The sequence below is a fragment of the Cololabis saira genome, chromosome 1 (genome assembly GCF_033807715.1).
Source record: "Cololabis saira isolate AMF1-May2022 chromosome 1, fColSai1.1, whole genome shotgun sequence".
NCBI classification, from domain to species: domain Eukaryota; kingdom Metazoa; phylum Chordata; class Actinopteri; order Beloniformes; family Belonidae; genus Cololabis; species Cololabis saira.
In genome coordinates this window covers 54,129,858-54,156,861 of record NC_084587.1, presented here as the reverse complement: position 1 = coordinate 54,156,861, position 27,004 = coordinate 54,129,858, and the positions used below count along the sequence as shown (strand labels likewise).

Below are 27,004 nucleotides of genomic sequence, written 5' to 3'. Positions count from 1 at the left end.
CCTCTCTCTCTCCCTCTCTACCACTCTCTACATCTCTCTACCTCTCTCCATCTCTCTCTCTCCCTCCCAGGCTCCCACCCTCTCTCCGTCTCATTCTCTCTCTCTCTATCTATCTTTATCTCTCTCTCTCTCTATCTCTCAATTCAATTCAATTCAATTCAAACTGGCTTTATTGGCATGAATGGTAACCATTGTTGCCGAAAGCATACAACATACCACAATACAATTAATACATGAAATATTAAGGCAATTACAATAAATATTTAACATTAAATAACTAACACATGCATGCAATATATATATATATATATATATATATATATATATATATATATATATATATATATATATATACACAGAACTATTTTACATTAATAGGCAGGGCTATAAGGAGACTGTGTTGTCATGTTTCTCCCTCTCTCTCCCAGCAGGTTCTCTTGGGGCAGATGGTTGGAGCTCTAGGAGCCGGTGACTCCGCGGGTGGAGAGAGCTCCAGCGACACCGGGCAGAGGGAGAGCGAGTGCGTAAACAGTAGCTGGTGCTCCAGCACCAGGATTACATCACCCCACCCGTTGGGGTCCAAGGACTCCACCCAAATCAAGTCCCACAAGACGTTTTTAAAAACAATCTTTCGGCACCATCCCATAATCAAATAAATTATTAAATACCCGATACATTCATTCAATAATTTGGAAACTATTAAAGACAAAATTTTAGGTGTTTTTTAATTTCAATATATGATAAACACACCCCTGCCTCTCGCCTGTAACTACCTAGGCTCCAGCAGACCCCCGTGATCCTGAAAAGGATGAAGCGGGTATAGAAAATGGATGGATGGAATAAACACTTCAAATGTGTCACGTGCGGTTTGTTGAGGACCCAAGCGCAGGAGAGCAGGAGGCAGTAGTTACAGAAAACTCAGGTTTATTTGTAACAACAAAACCAAAAAATGTTGCTGAGCAGGATAAAAAAACTAAAGCTTTCACAGGGATCAAAACTGGACTCAGGAAAAACACAGAGGGAGGAAACAGTCCTGACCGCCAGGGAGTAGGGGAAAGACAAGACTAGATATACACAGGGGATAACGAGACACAGGTGCAGACAATCAGGACAGATGGAAACAGGAGGGACAGAACAGAAACTCAAACTAAGGGAAATGTCAAAACCCTGAGAAAATGGGGAATATAAAAATTACGTAATTTCTCATTATGGTATGGAAAATTAAGTATGCCGACTTCTGTACTGTTATATTTTGGGTTTTGCGCAATGCACTACTTTTTATTTTTGCTATGATGGGAAATGTAAGTTTATTTTTTGGGTTCTGAGCTATGTGCTATTTTTTATTTTTGCTATGATGGGAAATTTAAGTTATTTTTGTGTTTTGAGCTCTGTGCCTTTCTTTATTTTGCTATGATAGGATATTTGAGTTTACTGATAATTCATGTCAAAGTCTTTAGCTTTGCTCTTTTGTATTTGCTGTAACCAATGTAAGGTACCAGTAAAAGGGTAGGTATATATAAGCCTTGCTTCTACCTACACCCTTTCGGTTACAAATGTCCCGAAATAAACATTAATTCATTCATTCATTCATTCATTCAAGAGGATCTTCTTTGCAGCCTACTAGTTCATATGTCAGGCTTTAAGAGGTGAAGCTTGTCAGAGCTGGGGAAGGACAGACCCAGTGGCCCTTGGCCTGAAGTCCTGCTGACCTGTCCCGGGTGTACCCACCTTCTCCACAAAGGCAGCTGGGGTGGCTCTGACAGGTCCCCGCGACCATGGACACCCTGTACTTCACCCTGAAGAGGGTATAGAGGGTTAGGTTGCTCAGTGTAAAGAGGGGAAACAGGCGGAGACAGCAGCGGGTACCCCGATAGGTCCGGGGGTTAAGTCATTTTCACAACACCGTCACAGATTTGTTCATGTTTGGTCTCTTGTTCTGCTGCTCTTTCATTTCCTCCTCCTCGATTCCTCCATCGTTCCTGTCTTGGGTCTCGTTGTTTGCCATGATGCCGGCTGTATAAGCTAGCTTCATATTATAGCTGTTGTTGACCATCGTTGTTGATCTGTGACTTCGTAGTGTGGGATTGTTGGGTACAGTGAAGCACATCCGTCGTGAGACACGACTGACGGGAGTCCAGAGCTATGTTGGGCAGTTGTTGCTGATAGCAGGGCCCGGAGACCCGAAGAGCTGGACGACACTTCCTACAAATTATCAAATATTCCTTCCAATTTTTTTTAAACTGATATTTTAACATGAAAACTCTGGTTTTGCTTGAATTTAAGGGTCAACATCTCAGATTACATCTCATTCTAGTGGATATGCCATGAATAAGAACTAATTAGGGCCTTAAAGATCAGCAATGCTGGATAAAGAAAGTAAAACCAAATGCTGCCGTTTATGTACCTTTTCCTCTCATGCCTTATTTTTCATTACACACCAGCCATCAGTCATTTTTCCCCTCAGAGTGTTTATGTATACCAGTTTCTCTAAACTGGTACCACATACTGTCACCAGCAACTCAGAGAGGAGAGTGAGACAAAGGAAGGAAAGTGAGACCTTTGGTGAACTTTGATGGCAAAATCATCACAGGGGATCAATAACAAGCTGGCAGACAGGCTGCAATCTGCTGTGGGAATTCAAGTATTTCAAAATGAAAAAAGCAATACTACCACTATGCATTTTTAAGAAATATTTGTTTCTATGTCCTTTTAGTATATCGGGGGAATTGCAGATCTTTACTTACACTTCTCATCAATAATTGTGTAAGAAGTCATGCATCAATCAGCGGGTGGAACAAGACCCCCTGTCCAGATTGTTTGTGGGGTGTGTATGATTTAGCTGTGGTGCTTTGTGTACAGGTGCTCAAGCTTCCCACCAAAGCACAAAGACATGGGTGGAAGGACAGCTGATATGTTTACTATCAATGTTTACTTGCACACTTGTCCAGAGATTGTCACCAAATGTTTTTGTTCCACACTTCAGCTGGAGTTTTCAAAAGGAAAGACTTCATACAAAAAGGGAATAATGCCCCTGTATCCCAACTCATTTGTAGCGGTGTTTGTGGTGTTTATATGAATGATGGAAAACACTGTTTTGTTAGCATTCATTTGAACCATTATCTACAACCAGGAAAGCTGGAATGAATATAACTTATTCGTATTCTATTATTTATATTACTCAATCAGTGTTAATGTATTGAAAACAAAAAAGTGTGGTTTAAATAACTGTTGGAGATTAACTGGTTTGCTGAATAGAACAGGGGTCCGTTTCACAAAGCAAGTTCAACAAACACTGAGTCTAATCCTGAACTCTTAGTTGATCTACTCTGAGATCGGAAACTCTGAGTTTTCGGTTCCAGAACAGCGGATTTGAGGTAATTTACTCAACTCTAAGTAGTTTCACCGGGAGTTAAGCGCGAGCGTGAGGGAAATAAAAAGCCAGCATCAGTAGATCGCTGATACAAGGATTCACCATGGCAACCGGCGACACAAAATAGCGACATACATTTTCTTTTTTTTCTTTTTAACTTTATTTATCTTTTCAATTTACAAAATCCCTTTGAGGAAACGTTAGTTTGCATCTGAAGATCCACATACTTCACGCCACTGGAGTTAGAAGCGTTAATACGTGCATATGGCGAGTATGAGAGCATATTTTGAAAAAAAAAAAAGAAATTTTATTGATCAGGGCCGTCAATTGGGTACGGCAGCTGCCACACCTCGGCTTCAGGGGAGAATGTAAATGTTTTTTTTTTAAATACATTTATGGAATTACTCTGTATCTATTTGTATTGATGTATTCTATTACTTCATACATATAAAATAACTACAAATGCATATCAGAACAACATGATGGATTTCAGTAGGTATTATCTATCCCAACACTTGTACCCCCCCCTCATATCTTGAAATGTCCCAGCGTCCCTGAAGACAGTGGTCGATCAATCTCGTTTTTAGTGCGCTCTGCAGATATAATATATGTCCTGCCATTTTCTTTCTTTTTATTTAAATTGATTTATTTTATTATATTTATGTTACTTATGTAATGACTTATGCACTTCATCCACTTTATGTCTCATACTGTATTTGTTTATTTAATTCCTTGATGCCTGACTGTCCACGGTCAATGTTCTGACTGTAATTGGAACTTTTAAATAAAGTTTTAAATAAAGTTAAAAAAAGTGCGCTCTGCAGTGTTACTAACTTACAAAAATTAAAATGAAGCAGACAACCACGCAATAAAAAAAAAAGAAAGAAGGCAAGTGATGGGTCCAGAATATATTAACGAGGCTGTTAGCCACTGATGGATTAATTATGCAAGTTCATCTCAAAGTAAGATATAAATCCTCTTATACATCTGTTTAAGGGAAATATTTGACTTTTTTTTTACTCTCCCTTTCCTTTTTGCATTTGGACTTTAACTGTTTGAAGTTAAACTGGGATGTCCCTGTGATATTGTTGCACTGACATAGTGAATAAAATACGTTGCGTTTGTCAGATACGCTTTTTCTGCTCTCTAACTCTGCCGCTTGCTGTCCGTGGTGCAGAAAACGGATGTGTATTGCGTAAAGACCCATTGGCTGAATTGACGCCACTGAGGGAGAAGACGGAGAGAAACTCCAGATTCGCTGAAATAAACCTGGTCCCGACCAGGTTAGGTTCAGAGAGTCTGTTACTACGGTAACTGACCGAGAGCTTAAGTTACCTCTCTTTGTGAAACAGGCTAGAGTTACCTCTCTCTCTCTGGTTTGAGTTACCTCCCTTTGTGAAACGGAAAACTCAGAGTTTCCCTCATTTCAGGGTTAACAGACTCAGAGTTCTCACTAAACCTGCTTTGTGAAACGGGCCCCAGGCATCTGTGCATTGGTGCAGGCACAGTGCATTTTGGAACGTTTATTTGAGCTAACGGCTGATTATTGTGCTGTGTCGCCCTCTCCTGGCCGTAAAGGCGCAGTGCAGCAATGTCACCGCTACAAATGCTGGGTAACACATTTAAGGTTGAATTATCAATATCCATCCAATTACAGTACAAGTTAATACCGTAATTGCCTTATCTTTATCTGGATATTTGATATAAAGGGCATGCATCTGAAATGATTATGTGTACGATCGAGTTTATGATTACTCTATTTTTTTAAGTTTTTATTTTATTCCATACTCAGTTTTATTTAATTTGTTTATTTGTATTCCACTTTTTTACGTTGTTGTATTTGTATTTCATTTGAATTATATTGCTATATATGAGTTTACTCGTTTGTTTATTTCTGTTTATGTCGGCGGATGGATTTGTAACTAATGGCTTAGCAGCAGCGAGAGTCACACGGCCATGTTACGTTGCGTAAAAATCCTTCCGCCGGTTAGTTAGACCTCTATCAGGGACAACCCTAGAAAAGATAGATATCACAAGGGCAATGTTTTCCTTTTGAATAAAGAATGAAAAATCCCCTTTTATACTGCCTTTGTTAACTGAAATGTGTAATATTGTAATAGTGACGCTGTAATAAGGATGGGAGGGCGGAGAAAGGCGATAAAGCGACACGGAGCTGCTGCGGCGGGGGAGGGAACAGCAGCACAAAACGTCCCGCTCCTGCTGACATTTTCTATCCCGACACACAACCTAGAAACGCTCAAATTAACCGCGGAGATGCCGGGAATGATGGATAAAGGCTCGGAATATTTAGGAAAAGGCCGTTCAAACGGCACCAAGAGTCCGTCCAACGCTTCGAACGGACATTTTTCCGACGAAAGCGGCAGCGACGACGAACACGGTCAGTATAGCCTCGAACAACCTCTTCTCGCTCCCCTCGTCGGCATTTTGAATGTTTTTATCTGCAGTAAACACAACTCGTATCTTTGACTTATGTCTTTCAGATGTTGGGATGCGGGTTGGAGCAGACTATCAGGCGAACATTCCCGAGTTTGACCCAGGTGAAGTGTTGCTGTTTTTTGCGAGTGACGGACGGTGGTAGCCTCGATACGTGTATGCGCCTCCGTCGGCGCATTCAAACTGCAACTGCATAGTTGAATCAAACTTTATGTCGGGTTTTCTACGCCGTGGCATTAAGAATAAGTTAGTACAATGTAATAACTTGAACAAACACGAACCGAGGATACCTCAACTTTCCACTGACAACTTCAGGGAATTTAATTAGATAAATAGAAATTACGGCGTTTACTTTATTCCGAGCGTCTCTCCACAAACTATATCTAGTCGTGCGATGATCGTGAATAACAACACGAATATCGCTATTATACAAATAAATAAACAGTATAATATATGACAACAGGCAAAAAACGTTAAAGGGGACATATTGTGAAAAACAAAATGCTGTTCATGGGCTTAAAGCATTTGTGTGTCTGAAGTCAATAACTCAAAAACTTTGAAATAACTCAACGCCTGTCTTCTTGGGACATCTAATCTTAATATGTCTCCGGGTGCAAGGCACTTTGACGTCCAAACCCAGATCAGAGGCTTATCCATCTTTATCTAAACCCATTTTACCATTGTGGTAAATTTGCTGTACCTCTGATCTGAAGACACTATGGCAAATTATAACTTGGTTTTGAACGAGGCAGATGAAATGATACTGACTCCGTCCCCTAAGTTGGCTGCTATGAACAAAACTGTAAAGATGTTGGTAGGAGAAGGTGCTTCTGTTCTTTGTAACTGTGGTATTTCACTAAACACCAAATTTGAATTATATTTTATTAAGATGTCAGGAAATAGTGTCAACTTTTAAAAACAGAGCCTAAAATGTCTCATAATTAAGAACACAAGGATGAGAAATTAAAATTATGTGTAATCTTTATTGTTAAGTAATGTCTTTAAAACGATCCCAGTTAAATCCTACTAACTTTCCTGTTCCTGCTCTGCAACAGTGCTGCATGTCCATATCAGTCTTCTAACGCAAAATGATTTTTTCCCCCGTACATAATGTATGTATCTAGTTTTAGTGGGATTCATGTATTTGTGTCTCATCTTATAGGATTCTCAGATTTGAGCAAAAATACTTTTTATATGATAAAAATACTATTTTTATTTCATTATAATACTGTTTTTCATTTATCAAAAAGCGTGATACTGTTGTTTTCTTGTTTAGAAAGCTGCCACAGTTAAGAGTTTTTCTTTCAAAATTGGAAAATTACTCCAACAACATGGTACATCTGTATTTATTAAACCTTTAAGTGGAAAATAGTGAAGCAAGAGCCAAATCCAGGCCTTCATCACTTAAAATTTCTGTTGTCACTGGCTCTCTCTGTAACTACTTAGCAACACTTGAACCGTTTTGGTATACTTGTCTGTCGTTCTGAAGAAAGAGAATTGATTCTCCAGGTTTCGATCCTCACAAGCGGTTTAGAGCTGTGACCAAAACAACAAGATCACTAATAAAAGTGGCCAAGTGAGCTTCCCTCGACGTAGGGCTGGGGAATATGGACCAAAAGTCATATCTCGATATTTTCTAGCTAAATGGCGATACTCGATATAATTCGATATTTTTTCTGTGCCATAATTGGGGTTTCCCCCAAAGCATTATAGCATAGCATCTCTGTTAGCTTCATTTTTTTCTGAGGCAAACCCTTAAAAAAACTGTCAGTTTTAATACAAAGCCTCGTGCCAAATGTCACACAGGTTCCTTTATTAACAGAGGTCTGCACAATATCAAAATCTATAAAACAAATGAAATAAAAATAAACTGCCTGCATATATAGAATAAAAATGCTTCTTGAATAAAATAAAACAAATGTCCCTTTCCTGCATAACAATGAAATTAAAATACACTGTGCAATTAATACAATGTAGACAGTAACAGGCAGACTTTTCCACTGAGGTTGACAGTTGTGCAAATAACAAAACATTTGTGCAAATCTCATATAAAACATTCAAGTCAATTTGTCACAAAATAAGCTATATCAAAATCATAAAAAAAAAAATGTTTTTTTTTTTTTTTTAAATCGATATAAACGATATTGTCTCGTACCATATCGTGTTTGAAAATATATCGATATATATTAAAATCTCGATATATCGCCCAGCCCTACCTCGACGTATGCCACAAACCTTTGGGTGAGCAGCTCTGTCATCCTGCAGGGGTAGACGTGTCCTCAATAGTGTGTTACAAAGGAAAACGCTGCATCCCACATTCCTCCCAGTACAACTAATAACATAATCAGGTATCACACTTTCAAGTGACATCAAACGTTCATATCAGCAGCAGTTGTGTTTAAAGTATGTGTTGTTGTTCTGTGATGTTTACGCACATTCAGGTTCCACCAAGTACACGGATAAAGACAGTGGAGGGATGCTGGTCTGGTCTCCGTACCACAACATTGTCGACTCCAAGCGTAAGTGAAAGCGTTTTGACGGTGCTCTCATCCTCTCCAGGGGCATTAGATCATATTAAACTGACAGTGGGCATCTATTTCCACAGTGGACGAATACATCGCCATCGCCAAGGAGAAACATGGATATAATGTGGAGCAGGTGGGTCCCTAAGTGGCATTCAGCCCAACTCTGTCCTCTTCTGATAAACAAAACATGTTTGTGGGGGAGAAATGGACGATGTTTTACCGTTCACGATATACCGTCCAAAAAATTCCCCACGGTAAGAATTTGTCATCTCGCAGTAAAAACGATAGAAAGAAAGAAAGAAAGAAAGAAAGAAAGAAAGAAAGAAAGAAAGAAAGAAAGAAAGAAAGAAAGACATTTATGAGCCAGAAAGAAAGAAAGAAAGAAAGAAAGAAAGAAATTTATGAGCCTGAAAGAAAGAAAGAAAGAAAGATATGGGCAAGAAAGAAAGAAAGATATAAGCCTGAAAGAAAGAAAGAAAGAAAGAAAGAAAGAAAGAAAGAAAGAAAGAAAGAAAGAAAGAAAGAAATATATGAGCCTGAAAGAAAGAAAGATAGATAGATAGATAGATATGAGCCAGAAAGAAAGAAAGAAAGAAAGAAAGAAAGAAAGAAAGAAAGAAAGAAAGAAAGAAAGAAAGAAATATATGAGCCAGAAAGAAAGAAAGATAGATAGATAGATAGATAGATAGATAGATAGATAGATAGATAGATAGATAGATAGATAGATAGATAGATAGATAGATAGATATGAGCCAGAAAGAAAGAAAGAAAGAAAGAAAGAAAGAAAGAAAGAAAGAAAGAAAGAAAGAAAGAAAGAAAGAAAGAAAGAAAGAAAGAAAGAAAGAAAGAAAGAAAGAAAGGTAGGTGGATCTGAGAGCGAGGAGTCATTCCAGTTTTGCAGTACAGGTGTAACTCATTTAATTGTTTTTTATTAATTCAATTTAATTGGTGTAGTTTAGTATTTAGTATCTTTTAGAGCAGTGTTTTGGCTCCAAAGACTGAATGTGGTGATAGATTTATAGTTACAAAGGTGGAGTTGAATTGGTATTTTTTTTATCGTCATTTTTATCGTTATCGGGATAAAGGCCAGAAATTATCGTGATCATTTTTTTAGTCCATACCGCCCATCCCTATTGTGGGGCCCGGCCCCCAGCTGGGGTCATCAATCTAGTCAAAGTCATTTGGTTTGATGTCATAATGGGAAGAAGCTTACATTTTCCTAATTGTTGCGCAGACATCAGATATTGATTTATTTATTTAGCTTTTATCGGGTGCCCACTTTGCCTGACTAAGTGTTGATATGCCGTGTCCCGGTCCGTCTTGTTCACGCTGCTCTCTGGCGGATCCTCAGCAGTGTTGCTGGTAGTGAGCTGTACGCTCCTCTTCAAGGAGACATTACAGGGTTCCATCTCCATAGTGACACCTGTTGTTGTTTATCAAATGCACCGTTCCAGCAGACGCTGCAGGATCTGTATCACATGTGTATGAAGTATTAATTCACACTATAAAATGTGTTTCGGTCAAACCTTTTTGCAGCCAGAATCTGCAGTGTGTGTGTTTGTGCCGAGCCGCCAGTCGGGCTCGTGATCACTGTTCACACGGAGACCTGTTTGGTTTGGCTCACTGAACGTCCCTTCTTAATGTTTTATAGGACATTTTAAGAGATGTAAAATGTCCTTAGTGTTTACAAAAGAACAGAGAGTCAGCAATGAGATAATAAATATCTTATACTTGTCTTCATGGAGTCTTTCTTCTATTTTTTAAGCAGCCACAAACAGTAAATGGCTTTACATCTGGTTTTATTGTCTGAGGTTAAAGACGAAGATGAGGAAACATTATGTCAACATGTAACAGGCATCACATTAATACATAATGTGATCTAAAGATGGGCTTAGCCATTGAAAGGCCACCTGCCGGTGTGTGGACGGCCTTTTACATCACTCTCCTGGGTTTACATGGCTGAAGGAGCCAAAGTACTGAAAGGTTTGGGGGATCCGTGATAATGAACATTCCAGCTTCCACCGGTCAGTTCAAGAGCGGCAGTTTCTGAGGCCACGTTATATTTCCTCACTAAAAATTAAGATGTTTAAATAAAAAAAGCAGGTGACGTGAGTAGGGCTCACCTTCGATTCAAATGTCAAGAATCGATTCGATTCTGATTCTTAAGATTCAGAATCGATTATCAAGATTTGATTCGATTCCGATATTTATTTGGGTTAGTGTTATTAAAACTGTTTTTTGAGCTGTTGCATGAATTATATGACTGTAGTTCTGCAACATATTAATACTAGTATTATATTGAGATTCAACAGCAAGTATTGCCGCTAATGATGCTCTAAGGACCAATCAGCTCCCAGAATGCTGATAGAACTGAAACAGAAACATCATGTGGGTCAGAATTACCAAACAGATCCAGGGAGGAAACAGAGACGATGAAATCGGTTTTATTTTTTTCCCACATTACGTTTTTATTTGTTCAATTTTCGGTCTATTTTGGTTTTTAACTTTTGAGAATTTGGTTTTTAGCATTTTTTGCAAATGTAACCCCAAGACAGTATATAAAGTAATGAAATATAGACAATTTATGCAATTATAACCTAACACTTTAATGTTTTCATACCTTTAAACATATTTAAAGGCAAAAACATGGCACCAGTTATTCTCGTGTCCAAGAAAACATTCCTTTTTTGGGGATAAACAAAAAAATAACCAAAAGTTGTAATGTAATGATGAAAAATAAAAATATATAAATAAATAAAAGAAAAAAAAAATCGATCTTTAGACATATGAATCGATTTTTAGGAATTAATATGAGAATCGATTTAGAATTGGGAAATCGATTTTTTTCAACACAGGCCTAGACGTGAGTGCTGTTTAAAGTAAAGTCTGTCAAAACTGCATTTCTCTGCCTGCAGTTGAGCGTCTCTGAAACTGCATCCCGCCATAATCTGGACGTGACAGGCTGACGTTCCGCTGCGTTCGGGGGAAAATCCAGCTTTTCATAAGCAAAGTTGCGTGACATTGAATTAAGGAAGAAACATCTCTTGCTGTTAATTTCTAAAGCGACATTTGAATGCCAGCCAGGCCGAACACATTACTCTGACTTCATGGTCATTTTCACAGAGAATGCCCTCATTGATTACTTCCACTTGCTTCATGATTGAAGTTTCCTTTTCACACTCATCCGTATTTTAGATAACAATTAGAACCAGTTCAAGTCGTAACCGCAGGAACAAGAGCAGTCTGAGTGAACTCAGCAGCAGACGCTCTGGAGCAGCTCAGGCGGACAATGAAGGGATTTCTTCCGAGTCATTACTGACAGATGTTAGCCGGGGAAGGAACAGGACTCGTGTCGTCTCCAGTCATTACTGACAGATGTTTAGCCGGGGAAGGAACAGGACTCGTGTCGTCTTGCTGAGCAGTTTTACTGGGAGCGTGTCGTGGATCATCAGAGGGGTGTTAATGTTTGCCTTGTGTCTCCAGGCTCTCGGCATGCTCTTCTGGCACAAACACAACATCGAGAAGTCTCTGGCTGACCTGCCCAACTTCACGCCGTTCCCGGACGAGTGGACGGTGGAGGACAAGGTGCTGTTCGAGCAGGCCTTCAGCTTCCACGGCAAAAGCTTCCACCGCATCCAGCAGATGGTAAATACCCGGCAGACGGCCAACAGCAGTGATCAGCTCACTAATAAGTGGCTGTTTTAGGGATATACAGCTGTCTCGGGGCAATACCTTGACTTATCTTTAGCAATGTGTGCACATCAGAATGCTCTCTGATTAGATTTGGTAGATTTGGTGCCACTTCTTCATAGCATCAGTTTGAAGCTAAAGTAATTGTTCCATCAAAGCTCTGACACTTCTCTTAAGATTAAACTAGTGATACCCAGCCTGATTTTAAGATGATGACTAACAGCAAACTTGCCATTAATCACATCAGCCCCTAATCTTGTAAACTATTAGACGGACAGACTTTTATTCTCTAGACTTCTGAACCAAATGTTTGGCCTTTATATAATAAAATGGTTAAAAAGAGCTGCATCTGCAGTGACTGTACCAGGAGAAGGCTGCTGAAGCTTTGATACCGTTTAATTAAGAGTCAGATCACGGTAAAGCGTAGAGTATGGTGATTCAAGTTCTGTATTTAAAGAGATTTAAAATGCACAAGTAATAATTCTAATGCTGTAACTTAAATCTTCCACTTTTGGTTAAGAAACTGAATCCTCCTTGTATCACTGCGCACTGATCCAACAATTCTGTTGTATAATGTGGATAAATCTTTGGTTTATCCTGAAGAATATTTGATAACATAGTGTCAGGAGAAGGTACACCCTCTTTAAATTAAAATGTGTATATATCAGCACTTGATGAAAAAAAATAATGATAATAAATCCATTACGAGGTGTTTAAACTTAGTACATTCAACCTCAGATGAAGAATGGTACGTGATGGTTGTTGCTGTGAGAAAGTAACTGTTTCTATACAAATGAAGGAAGTGAGCAGCAGTGAGGCGCTATTCGTAAAAAGCTGCCGATTATCAGTAAGAGACGGTAGTGGACAGCTCAGTTTGGTCTAAGGCCAGAGCCCATGAAATGTTGAGACAGGCTGCCAACCCCCCAAACGCTAGTCGGCATGACTAACGACCTACAGTTCTCTCTTCAGAGATCTGAGCAGCACAGCTTCAGTTTGCTAAATTGCACCTGAACAGACTCTGGACTCGAGGGACACGTCCTCCTGTTAGATGAGACCTACATGAAGGTGTTTGGCTGGGAGGAACTGTGGCACACAGGGGGAATCCAAGCAGGCACATCAGCACACCACTCTCCATCTCTGAAGCCCCGTGGTGGGAGGAACTCTGTAACTGAAATACAGAGCTGGTAGAGTAAAGTAAAAGTACTGTTACTTCAGAATAATAAGACTCAAGTAGAAGTAAAAAGTAGTCATCCAAATAATTACTTGAGTAAAAGTCAAAAAGTACTTGGTGAAAAAACTACTCAAGTACTGAGTAACTGTTGAGTAACGTCTGATTTATTTTTCTAACACAACCATTCAAACAGACAAAAGTACAAAATAATCATCTTCAGGCAAATTAAATTAATAAAGTAATAAAATAAATTAAAATTAATAAAAAATAGCTTACATTAAAATAATCTTAAAGTAAATTCAAGTACTTTAATAAATAAAATAATAACAGAATAAAAAATTTAATTAAGCACAAGTAGCACAAAATTTCAAGCCTTTGTACTTTTCTTTTTTAACCAGCAGAACTAGAACAAACATGAACTCATAGAAACTCTGTGTGTGTTTGAGTCTGTGTAAATGTGACAAAACATGCAAAAACAAACATTTTTCCCAAAGAATCACTCAGTGATGTCATGAGATTGACGTGTACGTGGATAAAAGGGATAAAAGAAAAGTAACAGCTCAACGTAGCCTAATGTAGCGGAGGAAGAGGAACAGTTTCTTCTTCACAAATCTACTCAAGTAAAAGTAAAAAGTATAGTGATTCAAAACTACTCCTAAAAGTACAACATTTCCCAAAACTTACGCAAGTAAATGTAACAGAGTAAATGTAACTCGTTACTACCCAGCTCTGCTGAATTATCCTGGCGTCAAATGGGAGGTCAAGTGTCTGACAGCTAAGACAAAGTAATCACAGTCTAATTTGTGGTGTAGGTTTGTTTTTCTGAGGTTCTCTTTACCTAATTGTAACTCCTAGTGAGGATGTGCTTCCTGTATCACAGTGGGGGTTTATCTTTGTTGGCTTTGACGTTTCAGCTGCCGGATAAATCCATCTCCAGCCTGGTGAAGTACTACTACTCGTGGAAGAAGACGCGCTCCAGAACCAGTCTGATGGACCGACAGGCCCGTAAACTGGCCACCAGGAGCAACCAGGACGACAGGTACGGCCCGGCCAACTGTACCATCGCCTACACCGTCAGCAGTCAGAAATACTGTAGACAGTTGTTTATTCAGTCCCTCTCTATTAGCAGAGTTACGTTTAACCCTGTCCTTTTCTTCTTGTTCTTCTTTATTACTGTTGTTACTATTATTATTATTGTTGTATCCAGTACTCGAGTTGTAAAAAGAAATCAGGGGGGATGGTGGATTTGATCATATGAGGACAGATAATTTGTGCTGATTACAAATAATATAATATATTACAAATAATAGCAGTGACCAAAACACCTGCAGAAATACTGCAGGAATGACATAGCAGCAGTTAAATGCAGCCTTCTGTAAGCTTTAAATATCCACTGGGCTTACATCAAATACATCAAAACACAACAATAAAAAACACTTTTCTGAACTTATCAATATGACTCTGTCCTTCACAGGATAAGTAAAATGGATCACTGCAAAAACTCACAATCTTAACAAGAATATTTGTCTTATTTCTAGTTAAAATGTCTCATTTTAGTAAAAAAATCTCATTACACTTAAAACAAGACTCATCACTGGAAAAAACTATAATTTTCACCTGTTTCAAGTAGATTTTCACTTGAAATAAGTAGAAAAATCTGCCAGTGGAACAAGATTTTTTTGCTTGTAATAAGAAGATAAATCTTGTCCTACTGGCAGATTTTTCTACTTATTTCAAGTGAAAATTTACTTGAAACAGGTGAAAATTGTCAAATAAGTTATTTTTCTGGTGATGACTCTAAATGTTGAAATAGCAGTAAAACCACATTCATTGATGAAATGACATAAGGGATGGAAAGGAGGGATGGCAGTTTTACAGGGGGGATGATTTGGACCGTTTTTATTTCAGGGGGGGATGCCGCCCCCCATCATCCCCCCTCATCCCCCCTCAACTCCAGTACTGGCTGTAGCGACTCGGTGTAGCAGTACCGCGTCTGACCACGTGGGGGAAGCAAAGTACAAAGAAGCTCAAATCATGCTTTTACCACAAATGAAGCATCCAAAAGATCTTTCAAGCTCTTGAGAAGTTTCATGCCTTTGTTTTCATCTTGCACAGATTATAGTAATTTTTTGTGTTCAAATGCAAATGCAGCTTGTCTGCTTTTGACAAATATTAGAAGGCAGTACAAATGGTAGCCCAGGTTTTACCCCCTTCATTAGTTAAAGTCGGTTTTAAACTGGATGTAATAATTACATTTTTTATTTACTTTAGTGTCTGTTACCAAAAGCATAGTTTAGATGCGTATAGACAGAGACGCATCTGTGTTCAGGAGGTCACACTCTATGCGTAACATGTAATCATGTTGAATCAGAACAGCATTATTTAGGGGAAAGATTATTGAACAGTTGTAAATGTTGTTAATCACATCTTTTGTGTTTTAACAACTGGAAACGATCTGCTGTGGTTGTAGTGACGAGGAGATGGAGGAAGCCAACCCGATCGAAGCACACGACAGCGACTATGATCCCACCAAGGAAGCCAAGAAGGAGGTAAGATAGTGCCTAAGATGCTGTTGCCATGGTGATTACAGGCCTAAGGTCTCTCAGCAGATGCTGATCCTGCTGAGACTTCAGGACTCTAAGATGGGACTTCAGTATCATTATAAATGTATGAGACAAATGCAGAACAATATCTGTTAAAGAGGACAATACGAATAATCCAGCCCATTATCAATAGTAAATCATAATAGTGGAAAGTGGATGATTAAAGACCGTACAAAAATAAGAGAAAATAAAAAAACTAAATAGACCATGTTAATTATCACCAAAATTCAAACCAGTACATCCCAAAGTAAATGGTCTGTTTTGATACTTGATCCAAAAGCTGAGAAAACAGAGTCAATTTGTAAAAAACATCTTAGATCACAGAAATAAATCATATATGTCCAAATATTTTGTTCAGTAAATGCCTCACAAAAAATTAAACATACAATGCTGATGCTTGGTAAAGTTAAGTTATGAATGATAATGTAAAAAATATAATGTAGCGAAATATCCAACGTTCAGCTCTCTAGATTGTAAACTAACCATTAATACTGAGTGGACCTGCATCCTTGTACTGACTTAATAATCTTAATCAATTAAGCAATTTGAATTCAGTAACTCACTTTTAACGACAAGTCAAATCAGTGTTGTCAAAGTAACCATGAGCATATAATCATATAATATATGAACAAATTATAAGTTCTAAATGAATCCACTAAAATGGATGGTAATCTTCAGCCATGCTGAATGTGTGGACGAAGATGTTTGGGAGAAAACTGAGAAAATACAGTGGAAATAAAAAGTGTTTTCCTACAAACCCCTTCAACAAAGAATCTAGGATATTTTTTTCTTTTTCAATAACCAAAAACTTAAATCCATAATGTAATGTGTTCAAATTTTTGTTAATGGTGATTTATGTTGAAAAAAATAAAAATGTAGAATAAAAGCAACTCAAATACATGAAAGATTTTTGCCTCTGTAAATGGACTTCTTTTCAGTATTAGGGCGTGGCCTGTAAAGTGTTTCCTTTGATGCTACATATACACACATGAATATATATATATATATATATATATATATATATATATATATATATATATATATATATATATATATATATATATATATATATATATATATATGTGTATGTATATATATATATATATATATATATATATATATATATATATATATATATATATATAGCTTTTTGTGGAAAGTTGAATAAACATTGGCATAAAGCAAGCATATTGCCCTTTCTCATGTTGTTAACGGTATTAAAAACATTTAAAAAATACCTAAAGGTAATTTAGAACAGCAAAAAATGTGTGATTAATATGCGATTAATCGTGAGTTAACTATGGACAGCATGCGATTAATTAAAAGTGTCTGTATCTCATACCGGTGCCCATTGACCCACTTTAAGCACTGATTAGAAATGTTTTTTCTCTATTTTAACTTACACATGTTGAGGGTATAGACCACAGCCCCCCCCTGACGCCTATAGTAAAGGAAATGACATAGTAAAGGAAAGTATATTTTACACCTTGCTATCAATAAACTAAAAACTGGTGCAAGCAGGTATTTTATTCCATTTGTTCGATGATCAAAAGTCAGCTCCTCCTAACTTCTACCCTCCCTTCAGACCCCGGTGGAGCCGGCCGTGCCGGGATCTAAGGTGGCTTTAGGACGGCGGGAGCACCAGACCCTGCAGCACCGACACCACCAGCGCTCGCGCTGCCGCCCCCCCAAGGGCATGTTCCTGACCCAGGAGGACGTGGTGGCCGTGTCCTGCAGCTCCTCCGCCGCCAACACGCTGCTGCGGGGGCTGGACATGGAGCTGGTGTCCCTCAAGAGACAGGTAGGCACGCTGAAACACACGTCCACACGTTAGGGAAGGGCGGTATGGACTAAAAAATGTATCACGATCATTTCTGGCATTTATCCCGATAACGATAAAAATGACGATTCAAAAAAAAAATACCAATTCAACTCCACCTTTGTAACTATAAATCTATCACCACATTCAGTCTTTGGAGCCCCCAAATCACTGCTCTAAAAGAATACTGAATACTACTTAACTACACCAATTAAATTGAATTAATAAAAACCAATTAAATGAGTTACACCTGTACTGCAAAAGTGGAATGACTCAGATCCGCCATGTTTGTTACACAAACACGTATCAACGGGAATTGATACTCTTTTACAAGGGTGACCTGGCCAAGGAAGGAGCAGCACACGTCCACAAATAACACACAAATAACAGCAATCAGAAAATAAACATTCAAATGAGAGTGCAAACTGTTTTCGCAAATAAAGTGCAATAGTGGTGACTTCAGTAACATGTAAAAACAACAACTTCAGTAATAATTTAAAATGTAAAACACAGGCACATGTAGTTTAAAAACACAGGCACTGCCGAAAGGATTGCCACTGTCGGTCTTTTAGGAAAGAGCGAAAGGCTTCAAGTGAGATAAGTTCGGGCATTTTTAGTTCAAATTAGAGGATTTTCCAAGCAGAGGGTGCAGAGAAACTGAAAGCTTTTTCCCCAAGTTGGTCCGAACACGAGGAACAGCCAGGTGCAAAATATCATTCGATCTTAAAGCATAATGGCTTTGTAATTTTACAAAATATTGTAACAGAAAGCATAACGCAACCCCCCTTTATGATCCAGGCCCCGGTCCAGGGTTCTTCCTCCTTAAAGGAGCACTGTCATTGTTTATGTTACGTCTATGTAATAATTGCTCGGTGTCATGTTCTGGGTCTCTGGAAAGAGACAACTTCTGTTGTTATAGACGCGTTATAAATAAAACTGAATTGAACGAATTGAAAAAAATAATGAACAAAACTTTTTTAAACCCACTTCTACCTTACCTGTCAAAACAAAGCGCAAAATAAATGACGGTGACTTGCTTAACTCCAGAAATTAAAACAAACAGGAGAAAAACGCATCCCCACAAGTAGGTTCACCCCCGCGCTTCACTATCAACAGCAATTCAGCAAACTAGACTACAAATGTCAGCATTCCATCCAGGAAGTTATTATTGCTCATTTTTAATGTTTTGCACAAATGTTTGACATCTTTTAAATCTAAGGTTTGCAGTTTGACCAAACTTATAACTAGAAGAGAATAAAAGACATGTGGATGCGGATGGAAAACTGCTCTGCTGTGTCTGAAATTGTTGAAGTCGAGAGAAATCCCACACATGGAAACTTAGGAGAGGGTTCAGTAATAGCTGGATGCTACCAGTTCTGCAAGTTCCCACATTCACTTTGTGTTCATTTCATTGAATGCACCAAAGAATAAAGAGTTTTCCTTGAACTTTTGAACTGTAGCCGAGTGTTTTCCCGGGTCTGTTCCTCAGGTCCAGAACTCCAAGCAGATGAACAGCGGCCTGAAACACCAGCTGGAATCTGGGATTGAAGAGCTGAAGCTGCCGGAGGTACTAAATTATCTTCAGACATGCATATGAACTTTAATAGCTTTTAGCTCAAGCACCAGCTGTGTGTTTGTGTGTATGTGCCACTAACACGTTGCTTCTTCAGTCCAACCAGAAGGTGAACGCCCGCTGGACCACAGACGAGCAGCTCCTGGCAGTTCAAGGTGAGATCCCCGACTTCTAAATGAACTGCAGCACATACGTGAAGTGGAGCTTCCTCACTGTCTTTAGGTGCAGTTTTTTATTACGTGAGCGCTGAATCTGGATCACAGCTGGCCTTTACAGACCTTTATGTTGAACTTAAGCTCATTTATTGAGTCTTCCCTCCTTTTCTCAGCTTTGCCTCAGCACTGATTGTATTATTTGTAGCAACAGCGAGCAGTCGCTTTAAAAAAAAAAAAAAAAACTCCCTCTGACTATTGATCTGCCCGTTAAGATGGGACAATTATTTGCCATTTTTAACTGAGAGGCATCAGAATCACGTTTATTTGGCCAGGTCAGGTCAGACAAGACATTTGATTCGGTTGTTATCGCTCACGCTACGGTAAATAAGTAAATAGGTAATAGACAAATGACGGCTCTTATTAACATATATACCATTTTTAAGAAGTGAAAGATGCAGCAACTGATTTATTTAAAAAACCTGGCGAATTAAAAAACAAATGTCACTTCTGCAGTGCGAGCAGTCCCACTGGTGACGGTCAGAGGTATTCACATCCATTACTCAGGTAGAAGTATAGATACTAGAGTTTAAAAATACTCCTGTAGAAGTTGAAGTATCAACTCAAGTTTTTTACTCAAGTAAAAGTATAAAAGTACTGGTTTCAAAACTACTTAAAGTGTAAAAGTAAAAGTAATGTAAGGGGGAAAAGCCATTAAGGACAAAAGCCATTGAAAATGAATGTATCTTAGTATAATGTAAATATATTAAAGAACCATATATGTGTACTATTGAGCATTAACATGTGTTTCAGAGAGCAGGAGATATGATGACTAGTTGCCTATAAGTATTGTAATCACTGACGGTCCAGACTGGAAACACAAGCTGCTGAATGTCGTTGTAGTTTACTGGCAAATACAGCATTTACTCTGAATATCATTTCATTAGTTACGCTCTTTCACCCACAAGTATTAGTTTATGTCAGTGGGAACCTGCGATGTAACCGGCCTGTACTGAGTTACATTGATGTTCCAATCCCCGGTCAACGTTGTGCAGGCGTCAGGAAGTACGGGAAAGACTTCCAGGCCATCGCCGACGTCATCGGCAACAAGACCGTGGGCCAGGTGAAGAACTTCTTCGTGAACTACCGGAGGAGGTTCAACCTGGAGGAGGTGCTGCAGGAGTGGGAGGCGGAGCAGGGAACCCCGGCCCCCAACGGAGACAGCACCACCTCTGGTGAGGAGGGGAAGAACAGCTGCACCACTCCGTCAGGGAAGAGCACGGATGAAGAGGACGAGGAGGTGAGGCCTTTAACATGTTCACATTTAAACAGGCCGTCTCCCTGACGTATGTGCAGCATTCTTTTCATTTAATTCTCCTCTGTTCTCCGTATCTGATTGTTTGTGAATACACGTTATGTTTATTAAAGAAGTGTTTCATCCGCTGGACTAACCTAGGTGATTGCAGAGGTTTTAGCTGATTTAACAGGTTTACAGATTCTTTAGGGATCTGCTAGATCCTGCTGGGCCTCATACGACCCCTAATCCTGCTACTTTCTCCTTTCATGAATGTTTTTTCTGCCCTGGGTTTAGGGATCACTAGTGTGACTAGGGCTGGGGATCCATTCAAATGTTAAGAATCAGTTTGATTCCGATTCTTAAGATTCAGAATCGATTATCACTCTTTGATTTGATCCGAATCGGTTCCAATATTGATTTGGGTTAGTGTTATTAAAACTGTTTTTTGAGCGGTTGCATGAATTATATGACTGTAGTATATGTGTAGTTCTGCAACATATTAATACTAGTATTATATTGAGATTCAAGAGTAGTATTTCAGCTAATGATGCTGTAAGGACCAATCAGCTCCCAGAATGCTGATAGAACTGATTTCAGAAACATCGTGGGTCAGAATTACCAAACAGATCCAGGGAGGAAACAGAGGACGTAGGAAATCGGTTTAATTTTGTCCCATTTATGAGACTTTTTAGCATTTTATGCAAATGTAACTCCAAGACAGTATATAAAGCAAAGAGATATAGACAATGTATGCAATTATAACTGAACACTTTTAATGTTTTCATACCTTTAAACATATTTAAAGGCAAAAACATGGAACTAGTTATTCTCGTGTCCAACAAAACATACATTTTTTGGGCATAAACAAAAAATACCAAAAGTTGTAATGTAATGAAAATAAATGTTAATATCCGTCTGTTATTTTTTTATATACCAGTATTTCTTATTATTTATTTTTCTTATTATTATTATTATTATTATTATTGTATATACCAGTTTACTGTTTATAGCGTGTTATTATTACTGTGTTCTATTTCTATTGATGCCTCTTGTTTTTGCACTATCCCCTTTGCTGCTGTAAACTGCTAATTTCCCCTCTTTGGGACTATTAAAGGATTATCTTATCTTATCTTATCGCAATGATGAAAGAAAATAAATAAATGAATAAAAATCAATCTTTGGACATATGAATTGATTTTTAGGAATTAATATGAGAATCAGAAATCGATCTTTTCAAGGCCTAGGTGTGTGTAACCGGTCCCTCCCTCCTCCTCTCTCCAGGGTCCGGTCACCTCCTCCGGTGCGTCTCCGGCCGCCTCCTCCTCTTCTTCAGTCCAGACTCCCGTGACGTCCGCCGCCTCGTCCTCGTCCCTGCACCAGCCCCCGCCCCTCCTGAGGCCGTCCCTGCCGGCCACGCCGTCCCTGCACCGCCAGCCCCCGCCGCTGCAGCAGCAGGCCCGCTTCCTGCAGCCCCGGCCCACCCTGCAGCAGCCCCCGCCCCTCATCCGCCCGTCCAACCCCCTGCCGCCCCGCCTCAACCCCCGGCCCGCCCCCGTGGCCCTGGGCGTCCCCCCGGGGGGGGCCGGCCAGGGCCCCAGCTCCGTCCAGCAGCCCCCCGGCCTGGCGGTGCACCAGGCGGACACCGCCTCCTCCTCTTCCCTCCACTAACTCCCCCCCCAGGGGTTTCTGTTCAGCAGAAGCAGATTGGTTCCCACCTTGATGTGTGAGTGTGAGTGAGAGGCTTGTGCAGTCCCATCCTGACTCCGTACTTTACAGCAGCCACAGTCATCCTGTCACTTTTACACACCATGGAACATCCGACCATTCAGAGAGTTTGCTCCCCCCCCCGGGGGGCAGGTCTTCTCTCCTCCAGCAGAACGCCTGCCACGACTCGGCCGCTGGTTGAGTGCAGGAAGCTGGAACGGAGCTCATCCCGTCTACGGACGTCTGTAGCAGTCAGAGGTCTGTCTCCATCGCCCTCAGCAGACGCGGCGTCTCCTCCAGCTCGGCCCCGGTCCTGCTTATCCGTAAAGGATGGACGTAGTCATCCCCGGTCCGACGGGAAGCTGATGTGCTTGTGCCTTAAAGTGTCATTAAACTCACGGCCAGTAGGTAGCAACACGAACACCTCCCGCTCCAAACCTTTCCCAGGAACGACAGAGACGAGACCCTTTTTACCTACGAGTCATCGCGGTGTGAAAGCGGTTCCCTCTCCCGATGTCACAGTGTACACAGATGTCAAGTGGCAGAAATACGTCATGTAGTTTCTTACGGCCGTTTCCGGCTCCGAGGACACGACCGTGGCCACGACTCCAACCCTCTCCGGCAGGAACGAACGCTCACAGGCCACGGCCGACGTCACAACGGCTACGTCCATTTCTACGTCCAGACGTTTCTCCAGCGCTGTTTCTACGGGAACGTGGCGGCGTGAACCCACACATGAAAGTCATCAGCACTTAGTCCACCGTTACAAGGTATTCTCTCCTTCCGTTGAAGCTGGAAAGAGATTAAAGGCTGTTCTACGTGAGGCTTTGAGCTGCATGAGTGCGATGAGGATGTTCTACTAGTTTAGTATCTTTACTATGTGTGTTAGCATGCTAACATTTGATAGTTGTTTTGAAAGTACCCTGACCCGTTAGCGGCACAAGAAAAAGTTCCTTTAAGTCTGAAGAATTGATCCTTCATTGGCGATCCACCCGGTACTTCATTTTTTTTAACACATTCATCCAAATCTAAAAAGTAATAGTATATATTAAGCACCCTATGGGTTTGTGTTATTATTCCAGTTAAGAGTTCAGTTCCTGGTGCTCCCGTCGGCAGAGAGGACGATGCTGCAGGTCGTAATGACCCAGTGACCTGTGGCTGTCGTATCTCCCGCTGCACAAACTCAGTCACTAACGGCGCTTTTCCACTAGTACCTACTCAGCCCGACTCCACTCACCTCGCCCACGTTTCTTTTCAACACCCAGATCAGAAATGGGCGGGGAAGATGTAGAACCTGGAGGAGATGATAGATGTGCTGCTGTTTGTCTCGGTGCTGCTGAAAAGTCATCTGGAGTCGTGAGCAGCTATGAAGAGACAGAGCTCCTGGTAGATCTGGTCGTTCCTTATCTCCGTCTAGATCTTTTTAATTCTCTCCTCAGCACCAGGTTTATGAACATCTGCACCTCAGAGTTGGATCATGAAACAGACTTCTGCTGTCTTTGCTGGTGGAATAAAATGAACAAGAAGTCGCCGTCAGAGTCGCCCTTTCGCTGATATCCACATCCTGACTCAGACGTCTGACTCCAACCCCCCGACCAATCAGTGGCGTCTAGTGTGATCAATACTCGAGTTGTAAAAAAAATCAGGGGGATGGTGGATTTTATCATATGGGGACAGATAATTTGTGCTGATTACAAATAATATAATATATTACAAATAATAGCAGTGACCAAAACACCTGCAAGAAATACTGCAGGAATGACATAGCAGCAGTTAAATGCAGCCTTCTGTAAGCTTTAAATATCCACTGGGCTTACATCCAATACATCAAAACACAACAATAAAAAACACTTTTCTGAACTTATCAATATGACTCTGTCCTTCACAGGATAAGTAAAATGGATCACTGCAAAAACTCTAAATCTTAACAAGAATATTTGTCTTATTTCTAGTTAAAATGTCTCATTTTAGTTTAAAAAATCTCATTACACTTAAAACAAGACTCATCACTGGAAAAAATTACAATTTTCACCCGTTTCAATTAGATTTTCACTTGAAATAAGTAGAAAAATCTGACAGTGGGACAAGATTTTTTTACTTGTAATAAGAAAATAAATGAAAATTGTCAAATAAGTTATTTTTCTGGTAATGACTCTAAATGTTGAATTAGCAGTAAAACCACATTCATTGATGAAATGACATAAGGGATGGAAAGGGGGGATGGCAGTTTTACAGGGGGGAAGATTTAGACCGTTTTTATTTCAGGGGGGATGCCATCCCCCTCATCCCCCCTCAACTCCAGTACTGAGTGTGATGATGTCAGATACAGCCGACTCAGCAGCTTAGAACCTCTGCAGATTAGTTACAGAAAAGTATCTACTCGGCACGTTAGACCCCTAGTGGAAAAGCGCAAAACCGAGTCTAGTCTGGCTGAGTAGGTGCTAGTGGAAAAGCGCCATAAGAGGAGCTACAACACCGGGATTGTCTTTGTTCATGTTAACACCGCAGCCTCTAAGAGATGTTAGTAACACGGTAAACTGTTTCTCCCGTCTTCACAAAGGATCCTTCTGGTGACTTTCTGTGTTTTCCTGAATATCAACAGACCTCTTTAATCTTCTAGCTACGGTTGGGGCTCAGCCCTGCTGAACATGCAGGTCTTTAAAGACGACTTCCACCGCCTGCTCTCTGCAGCTCTTACAGAAGAAGCAGAAGAAGCCTTGCCTCTGGTGGGGAGGACGCTCAGTCGCAGATTTATCAATAGTTTTTCTCCATTGAGAACTTAGGAAAGAAGCTGGATCTGGGGAATGTAAGAAATATCACCAGAGGGATCGTCTTCTTCTGGGACAAATATGGTCGGAACACGGTTAACAAGATGCTGCTTTCCAGTGTCCCGGCTCAGTGGTGTTTCCATGGTAACACGTGATGCTTCTCCTCTTCGGTAGGCATGATGAGGTTTAAACTCGCGGCCTCGTTAGTAAAGTAGCTTTGTTGAGCATCCGTAGCCTCCTGTAGTTCCAGGCTTGTTCGCTTCAGTTCTGTGAAGACACCTGATGTTCATTTGTTGATAGAAGAGTTATTTTAAAACTTTTGGAAAACACTAAGAATTCATCAAAACATTTACTGACGCCTGTAGAAAACAAAACAATCCCTCGGTGTTGTTTTAAATTGTTCCATTTTTTTTAATTTTTTTTTTACTCAGATGACTTTTAACTTTTTTCCTACATGTTAAACTTTCAAATGGAAACTTAGAACTCTTTCGTCATCCTCTAGGCTCATCATGTGCTGTCTGTCGCTCTTCCCATTATTTATTCTCCTTTTTTTGGTGCTACCAGATTGGTCTTAGTATTAAAGAAAAATCGTTGTGAAAGTGCTCTTAATACTTTTTGGACAAACATGCATCACAGTGTTAAATGTGACGAGTCATGCGTCGTGTCCCGTACGTTTCAGTAGAACTTGTAAATTATTGATGTGAAGATGAAGCGACGGCAGTGTTTTTCTCTGGGGTTGATGTTGTTGGCTGTCCCATTAAAAACTACATTTGTACAAAAAGTGTCTTTTATTCTTCATTAAAGCTGCTGACACTTGCTTTTTGTACAGTACAAGTAGATGTATGGGTTCTGTAGTTTGTTTCCTGCTGTATTTATTTCTCATTCCTGGACAGGACATTTCAGATCAATACATTTCTTCCTGTTTGTGCAGTTTTAAACTTATACTGCAGCACATGTTGGAGGAAATGCTTGATTTAGCAGCTAATTCAAATGTTTCATTTCAATTAATTGAATCATTTTGACATGTTTCAAACTGTAATGAACTCAGAGATATTTAAGTTTATAAAAATGAATTTTTTTATTTATTTTTTTTTATTTATTTTTTTTAAATATTTTTTATCCCTGATTTTTCCCATTTTATCACCCAGTGCTCCTACCTAAGTGACAGTCCTGGACATTGCCATCCTCTACCAACCCCGGGAGGGCCCTGCACAAAAATGAAAATTCTTACAGATTTGTGAATGAATGAAATAAAAGCAAATATCCTTGTTTCTCATAAACATCGTCCTGCAGCAGGTTCATCTCCGGGCCTTGTGGAGGGACTGGATCCACATGTTGGGAAACAGCAGAGCACTAACGGAAGAGTCGTCATCAACCATGTTTCTTTGAGACTCGAATGACCTCACACATGAATTGTGACCCTTTCGTGACCTTAGAACATTAATGTATGTTGTTAAAGCAGCACTATGTAACTTTTCCACCTTAATCTAATATTTCATCATCATCATTGTGATGGTACATCAACTTCCAACAGGTTTAATGAACCTCTGTCATGGTCTGAGGGGTCTCTATCGCCTTCACTGGCACTATGTAACTTTGAGGAGCATGGTAGGAACCCTGCAACACTACTGGTAAAGCACTAACACTTTTGTCCAAAGGAGCCGCCAAACTCAACAAAAGCTGAAAGTTACATTGTGCTGCTTTAAGTGGTGCTTCATGCAAACACACCTACATTTGTGGCACCATCTTCCTCTGTTTGGGGTGTCGATGCAGTAAAATACAGGTCAATAGGTTAACAGGGCAACACAGAAGAAGAAGGTGGGGATATCCTAATTGTGACAGATTTCGTGGGAAAGTGGAGGATCACAGTTCCTCTGT

The 27,004-nt window shown here is 39.9% G+C and overlaps 1 protein-coding gene across 1 annotated transcript; it reads left to right on the top strand.

Moving 5' to 3' along the window:
• The first annotated feature begins 5,571 nt into the window (after positions 1-5,571).
• On the top strand, positions 5,572-26,003 carry rcor3 (REST corepressor 3). Its single transcript, XM_061726219.1, has 12 exons — positions 5,572-5,768; positions 5,872-5,928; positions 8,266-8,343; positions 8,430-8,482; positions 11,833-11,994; positions 14,125-14,249; positions 15,681-15,759; positions 17,399-17,614; positions 19,122-19,199; positions 19,303-19,360; positions 20,413-20,657; positions 21,936-26,003. The coding sequence occupies exons 1-12, from the start codon at positions 5,645-5,647 to the stop codon at positions 22,320-22,322; spliced, it is 1,662 nt and encodes a 553-aa protein (XP_061582203.1). The 5' UTR covers positions 5,572-5,644; the 3' UTR covers positions 22,323-26,003.
• The last annotated feature ends 1,001 nt before the right edge of the window (positions 26,004-27,004 follow it).